Source organism: Orycteropus afer, unplaced genomic scaffold (assembly GCF_000298275.1).
Source record: "Orycteropus afer afer isolate SDZICR_OR568_19922 unplaced genomic scaffold, OryAfe1.0 scaffold00857, whole genome shotgun sequence".
Taxonomy (NCBI): Eukaryota; Metazoa; Chordata; class Mammalia; order Tubulidentata; family Orycteropodidae; genus Orycteropus; species Orycteropus afer.
Window position 1 is genome coordinate 663438 of NW_006922444.1, and position 8376 is coordinate 671813.

The following is an 8376-nucleotide window of genomic DNA, read 5'->3' on the forward strand; positions in this document are numbered from 1 at the left end:
AACTCAGACGGACCCCACACACAATAGATTGAAACACTGCCCAGTCCTGCACCAGCCTCATCATCCTTGATAGACCTGAGCCCATCGTTGCAGCCACTGTGTCTATCCATCTCATTGAGGGAACTTCCCCTTTTTTGCTGACCCTCTACTTTACCAAGCATGATATCCTTCTCCATGGAATGGTTCCTTGTGAAACATGACCAAAGTAGGAGAGGCAAAGTCTGGCTATTCTCACTTCCAAGAGTATTCTGGCTGCACTTTTCCAGGATAGATTTGTCAGTTCTTTTAGCAGTCTGTCGTAGTCTCAGTATTCTTGGCCAACACCACAACTCAAAAGCATCAGCTCTTCTTCAGACTTCCTTATTCATTGTCCAGCTCTTACATGCATATGAGGTGATTGAAAATACCATGGCTTGGGTTAGCCACATCTTAGTCTTCAAGGAGATATCTTTGCTCTTCAGCACTTGAAAGAGGTCTTTTGCAGCATATATGCCCAATACAACACATCATCTGATGTCTTGACTGCTGCTTCCATTGGTGTTGATTATTGAACCAAGTAATATGAATTTTTTGACAACTTCAATCTTTTCTTCATTTATTGGAGTCATATTGGGCCAGTTGTGAGGATTTTTGTTTTCTTTATATTGAGGTGTAATCCATACTGCCAACTGTAGTCTTTCTTATTCATCAGTAAGTGTTTCAAGTTATCCTCATTTTCAGCAAACTAAGTTGTATCATCTGCATATTGTAGTTTGTTAATGAGCCTTCCTCCAATTCTGATGCCATGTTATTCTTCATGTAGTCCAGTTTCTCAGGTTATTTGATTAACATACAGATTGAACATACAAACTTAATTTATTGACTTTCAAACCAACAGTATGAGTTAAAACCACATATCAATAATCTTTGGCTGGTGGATTAAATATGGTATTGAGAATGATTGTAATGTAGTTAGGAATGTCTCACAGTAGTGCTCTGACCTTCTCAAGGTAGTTATGGAATAATATAATTTGACAGTTATGTAATGATGTCATCTAGCAATTATATAATGATGTAATCATTCTCCATTTTGTGATGTGATGTTGTCATTCTACTTTTTCACGTAACACTGTTTTGCATAATGACCTGGTATTTAGAACTTATGTTAATAAGAAGAGTGGATGTATTTGTATAATTATAATTATGATTTACAAACCCTTCTGTGTTTTTTAATTCATGCTATCTTATATATGCTTTCAAGTATTATTAGTCTCCAAAATTATTATTTCTAATGAATGCATTGTTCCTTCATTCTGATGCTCAAGAAAAAATTCTGAAAGATTACTGTGATCCTAGGGAATACTGTTCCTTTCTTTTGGATATTCTCAGTTTCATAAGAATTTTGCAGTTTCATAATAATAAACAATTATTATAGTAATAAATACAATAAATAATAATTAATAATAATAAATGATAAGAGACCCAACTAAGAGATATTTTGAGGTATCTATTCTTGGAGAGTCTAGAGGTGAGAAGAAGTAATCTGAGAATGGCAGAGTACTGTGAAAAGGCAGAGTTTTAGACTGATTCTTCTATGGTTCTTCCTGTTTTTCTTTTTCCCCCAGGTAAAACATTCCTGCTTGGGGTTTTTATCACCAAAAACGCATAGATGGAGAATAACAGGAATGTGACTGAATTCATTTTAATAGGTCTCACACAGAACCCAAAATTGCAGAAAGTAATGTTTGTGATATTCTTGATTTTGTACATAGTAACACTCTCAGGCAACCTACTCATTGTTGTTACTGTTACTACCAACCAGGCTCTGAGCTCCCCCATGTACTTCTTCTTGACCCAACTTTCTTTGATAGACACAATTTATTCTTCTTCTTCAGCACCAAAGCTGATTGTGGACTCCCTGCATGAGAAGAAAGTAATTTCCTTTAATGGGTGTATGGCCCAAGTCTATGCAGAACACATCTTTGGTGCTACTGAGATCATCCTGTTGACAGTGATGGCCTATGACCGCTATGTAGCCATCTGTAAACCCTTGCATTACACGTCCATCATGAGCCATAGGCAGTGCATTCTCCTGGTGGGAGTGGCTTGGACTGGAGGATTTCTCCATGCAACTATTCAGATCCTCTTCACAGTCTGGCTGCCCTTCTGTGGTCCCAATGTCATAGACCACTTCATGTGTGACTTATATCCTTTGTTGAAACTTGTCTGCACGGACACTCATACCCTTGGTCTGTTTGTTGCTGCTAACAGTGGATTCATTTGCTTATTAAACTTCCTCCTCTTGATGGTGTCCTATGTGGTCATCCTGCGTTCCCTAAGGATCCATAGATTAGAGGGAAGGTGAAAAGCCCTCTCTACCTGTGTCTCTCACATCACAGTGGTCATCTTATGTTTTGTGCCCTGTATATTTGCATATCTACGTCCAGTGACCACTCTGCCCATAGATAAAGCTGTGGCTGTCTTTTATACTATGGTGGCCCCTATGTTAAATCCCTTAATTTATACCCTCAGAAATACTGAGGTTAAAACTGCCATGAGGAAGCTATGGAGCAAAAAAGTGACTTCAGATGATTAAAAAGATCATTGAGCATTGTAGGTAGATAGAATAGAGCAATATATTCCAGCCCTTGTGATCTGTAGATCAAGGCATAAACTTTGACAATACTAGAAACCTGTTAGTCTCTCATGCCATGTTCTGTCACCACACTTTACTGGTTTTCATTAAATAAATATTTATTGATTACATGGATACTGGGAACATTTATAGAAAGTAAAATGTACAAACTTAGACTGTTGGATTGACATTGAAATCGTCTTCTTATGTAACATAATGATGTTGGTAATTGCTGAGTATTGAAAATAACATGTTTAATGGTTTTCTGTTTTGTTTTGTTTTAGACTCTGCTCTCAATGTAACTTTTCTCTTACGAGTTTTCTTTTTCATTAAATGTTGATTGTATAGTTAAAAGAATGTTTGTCACCTGCTCATAAGGCTTCCATTATATTAAGTATCTTCCATTCATGTCTGTCAGGATCCAATCAGGAGGCAGACCACACAGTAATTTTAAAAGGAAAAGTTTACATTCAATGATTAATCCTATCAGGTATTGATTATAAATGAGTAAAAACAAAAACAAACAAGCAAACAAGAAACCAAACTCAATGCAGTCTGATCCAACTCATAGTGACCCCTCCTTGAGTTTCTGAGGCAGTATCACTCCAGAAGTAGATTGCCCAATCTTCCTTCCAAGGTAAAGAGAACTTTAAAAAATATTTTGGGGCTAAGAGAAAGTATTCAAAGAAACGACAAACTTTGGAGTTGGCCTACTTCCTCAAGGTTGGGATTTCCATCTTTTGGAGGTGTGACTATAGCCCACTGGAAGGGAAGGATTTTACTGAGTTTCTGTGGGAGAGAACTAGTACACAGTATACAGACAGAGGCTGGGGGCAAGAAACACGACGAACTGGCAAGCCTGGAGCCTCCCACTGGAGTGCTGGTGGAGAAGGCTGGTGGACCAGGAGGTATGTTATAGCAAGCAGAAAATTCCTCTGGGTTCAGGTGGGTTCCAACGCTGGCAGAAAACACCACACCAGGGTGTAGATAGGACAAGGTGGGAAGATGATTGCTTGGATGTCTGTGAGATTCAATGGCATCTGCCTTCAGAGGTGACACTGACTGTCAGAGGGAAACTGTTCATGGCAAGTACCACTGAAACTGGATGAGAGTGAATGTCTCTGGATGTCCAACCTCCACTCCACTACCCCTCACATTCCAAAAAAACCAAACCAAACTCATTGCCGTCCAGTCGCATCTGACTCATAGCAACTCCTCCTTGGGTTTCAGAGGCGGTATCACTATGGAAGTAGATCACCCAATCTCCCTTCTGAGGAGTGGCTGGTGGGTTTGAACTGCCAGGCTTCTGGTTTTCAGTCAAATGCCTTAGGCACTATGCCCTCCTCCCCCCATTACTGGTAGCTAAACAGGCAGAGCAAGATGAAAACAGAATCTTGTCAAAATCAAGAAGAGGTTTCCCCTTGTAGTGCCCTCTACTGACAAAGGTTAACATCATGCCAGATCCAAAGTAGAAATGCTTACAGAGTCCATTCTATTTAACAGAGCAGACAAAGAGTACAATCAGAACTGAGAGGCATTGATCACTAGCACACATATTTTACCCTTAATTCTTTAGCTCATTTTAGAGGATATTGAGGTTATGGCTCGATTTGACTCCATATCCTACATACACTTACTTCTCAATACACAGCCCTAAGTAAGAATTTCCTTTCTTTGTTGGTAGTAAATAGCTGCATCATTGTTTTCTTGTAAAGCCTAAAAATATATGAAAAAAGGTCTAATTTTTCAAAAACATTGTGATCTATTTTATGATGATTTCACATAATTTCACTATTAGTTATACTAGGTACTTTATTAATTCTTCCATTGAAGAGGCATAAATGGAAGATGGATAATAAGAAGGGGGTGATTCTTGGAAGGGGGTGAATATTGAAAGGGGATGTTCCATGTGGTGGTTAAGTTGTGTGTCAACTTGGCCTGGTTGAGTGGCTGGGCAGCTGAATGTAGTTATTCCCCATGGTGAGAGTAGTCATTAACTCCATGGTGGAATCTATTGGGGCAGCTGAGTACCTACTTTAGGTATGTGGTCTGCTTACTGTATATAAGAAACAACCGTGGGAATGGTCTGTAGCTTACGGCACACTTGAACCCTGCATGTAGCTGAGTCATTGTTCAGCAGCCTGTCATTCTCTGCTGACTTTGGGACTTTCAGTGAACTCGAATTAATGGCCTGCCATGTGGTTTGGTAACATAGGGACTGTGCCTTTTTACTTGTCAACCTTGGGCTTATCAGTTCAGCAGCTAGCAGCTGAATGAAGAAAAGCCTCCAGCTTCAGTGGGCCAGGAGCAGGAGGCAGAGCTGAAGCCCAAGGTTGAAGGGTTTTCACTCAGCCCCTAGAGCCCAGCACTTTGAACTCAGACTTCTAGCCCCTCAAACTGCTTACAGTTTGCTGTTTGTTCAAGCCATCCCATTTGTGGTAAATTCTTGTCAGGGTGGCACTAGGCAACCAGAACTTTCCCGCCTCCCCCCAAAACTGTTGTCATTTAATCTTTTAATCTTGATTTTCTCTAGTTCAGTGAGTGTACCCTCCTACCCTCTATCAAAGAGTTTCATGATGCTGGATGTGGGTTAGAGTTTGGCACCAGATTAGGGCTAGATGAGGAGAAGGTATGTAAAAATTTGAAAATAGCAACCAGGTGGAAAATCAGAATTGAAAAGTAAAAGTAAATGACATTCCATCTGGGAGTGAATGTGATACCTGACATCAAAATGGCCAAGACAATTGAGTAGTTGGTGGAACCTGGAGTGATTGCTGGGGTGATTGTAGAGGGTCTTTGGGCTCATTCTACAATTGTGAGGAAATTAATAAAGACACCCAGACAGTTTGGACAGAAAGGAAGTTGGCGGTGTTGGACAGAAAACTTCAAAAGGATTCCCCATTGAGCACGCCCAGATAGACTTTGACATGATCAGTAGTTGAACAGCCTTAATAATATACTCTCAAAAAAAGAGAAAGGCCCTCAACAAGAAACATTTTTCTCTTTGTTATCTTCATCTTAGAGCATGTTATTCTGTTTATCACTCCTCAATTTTGTTGAACCTTCGTTTCTCTCTCAATGTTAATTTGGGTTACCCCATTAAGACACAGAGCCTGAGCTGGGGATTTGAACTTGAATTTTAAGGAGAAGGGGAATGAGGGAAGCAGATTATGGTAAGAAAGGGAATGGCTTCAGCTTTTATCCATAGGAGTTCTGGAGTTCACATTGTAGTATGAATCTGGGCCCGCCCACCTTGATGGAAGGGATTATTAGACTTTCACATCTAATTTCGGGCAATTATTGGCTTCTGGTGGTCCTTGGGGTGGTTGTTTTAACTCCTCATGGAGACAGCTCCTATTTTCTCTCAATCATCCAGAGAAGGGTGAATCTGTGAGCTATTAACAACCCAGACTCTGCAACTGGGTCATATTTGCACTGGCCCGTTTAAGAAGATTTGTGCTGGCACAGCAGTGCCCACTACACTGCATACTCAGTGGCACCACCAAAGCCAAGGCCTCCATCCTTTTCATCTAGATTATTATGAGAAACTCTTAACTACTATTCTGTTTCCAGTCTTGTTCCCATACTATAGTTAGAGTTGTTATTCTAAAACTCAAATCTAACCACATCATCTACTATCTTAAAGGACTTTTCAATATTTTCCCTAGCATTAAGCCTTAACATGGCTGTAAGACTCTGCTTGATCTTCCCTGTTCCTTTCTTCCCAGCTTCATGTCTTGCTATTTACCTTTTACATGTTCAGTGCCTAGCACAGTGCCTGAAACACATTGTGAGTTCAATAAATGTTTAATGACTATATTATCTAATAACCACAGACAAACAAAATTATTTAGGTTTCCTAAATATGTCATATTCTTTTTCACCTCTTAGCATTGTTATGTATTCATTCCCTTCCCAAGGAACATTTTCACTGGAACCCTGCTGACTCCTTTCTCTCCTTTAGGTAAAATTTTGGCAGCCCCTTCATCTAGAAGATGTTTCCTGATTCCCGGGTCTCTGTTATATCTTACTCCAATGTGTTTTCATAGTTCCTTGTGTTTCTACTACCTGACTATTTATAATACTGTATAGTTTTTTGTTTTCTTCTGGGAATCTTTCAATAGATTGCAGGCACAACTTGTGTCTCTGTTTAATCACTATTAAAGCCTCAGTGCATATTACAATGCATAATATATTCACTGGGTTCAAAAATATGAGTTGGCTTATGGATAAATGGGTAGCTCTGGTGGTGTAGTACCTCAGGCACTTGACTGATAACCAGGAGGTTGGTTCAAGCCCATCAGCCACTCCTTGGAATGAAGATTGGGTGATTATTTGGTAGTGATGCTGCCTTCGAAACCCAAGGAGGGGTCACTATGAGTCGGAGACAACTTGATGGCACATGACAACAACAACAACAACAGCAATGGATATATGAAAGAAAGAAGAGGTAATATATATATATGTTGAAATTGCTTTGTGCAGAGACAAAGTCATACATTTATTTTTTTCAAAACACCTTTTAATAATTAAATGTTACCAGAAATTAAATTAATGAACAGAGAAATATAATATACACAGGTCACTTTTATGCCAATGAAACTTAGTTGAGTCCAGGGAAAATATCAACGTAAATTATTTACTCAGACACTGAAAATCTTAGTTTTATTTCCTTCTCATTCCTTAGTTTAAGTATGAGTAAAAACAAACTGTTGTTCTCCCATGAGCTCTAGCTAGAATTTCCCTTAGCGTATGAATCAGATAAAGGTAGGAAAGGATTCCCTAGAGTCCAGTACTATTGTTGTTTGATCTACTCGCCCCCCCGCCAGTTTTCTTCTTCCTTTATACTTTTATTTATCCATTCAATAAAATTGTGCACCAGATATTGTATTATATTTTAGAAACTACTGAATCTAGTAAACAACTGTTTTTATAGAGAATGATTATATATTTATATAATACGTGGGATTAGAATAAATGCATACACACACATATATATGTATGTACATATATATATATCAGACTACTACATCTTTCTTCCACAGAGTGGCTGGTGGGTTCAAAACTTTTTGGTTAGTAGACAAATGCTTTAACCACTACACTACCAGAGCTCCTAAAAATGCATATATATTACATAGACGTTTCTACCTGACATTTAAATGTTCTTTTTAAGTCCTCACTCTTTCTGGGTGACATGAATGATACAAAACTAATCTTCATTACCTGCTCCTCAGACATTGAATGGTCCATTGTTTTTATAGCTCTCACATCTTCAGATATCATAAAGTTGCATGCAACAAATTACCATGAATTGTGGTACACAGAAATCAGCAGACTAATTAGCAAAAAATTATTAAATTTTCAGTTATAAATAATGAACTAATGTATAGAATGTGCGCACCACTGCCTCAATAAATGGTAGCCTATTATAATTATTTATTTGACCTCTCTATCGTCATAGTCTGGCCTTGTATCACAACAGTTAGGAGCATGGTTTGTGAAATCAGTCAGATTTTGGTTCCTGGCTAGCCAGTATATCTGTTTTTATACCGCCTCACTTTTGCCAGATCCATACTTGTAAAATGAGAATAATAACAATGCCTATCTCTTAGGTTTTTATAAACATTATTGCTCTCAATGTTAATATATTTTATTAGTTCTCCTATTTTTTATTACAGGCAAAGTTTGTGCATCTATTTACATAGATTCTGCTAGTAAAACCAAGCCCTGATTCAGTTGATTTTGTAAATATGTAAAGAATG

The 8376-nt window shown here is 38.5% G+C and overlaps 1 protein-coding gene across 1 annotated transcript; it reads left to right on the forward strand.

The window, feature by feature from the left end:
• Positions 1-1624: 1624 nt before the first annotated feature.
• Positions 1625-2575, forward strand: LOC103212141 (olfactory receptor 4C12-like). Its single transcript, XM_007958141.2, is given in 1 exon segment — positions 1625-2575. A coding segment is annotated over 1 exon segment (927 nt). The 5' UTR covers positions 1625-1648.
• Positions 2576-8376: the final 5801 nt, after the last annotated feature.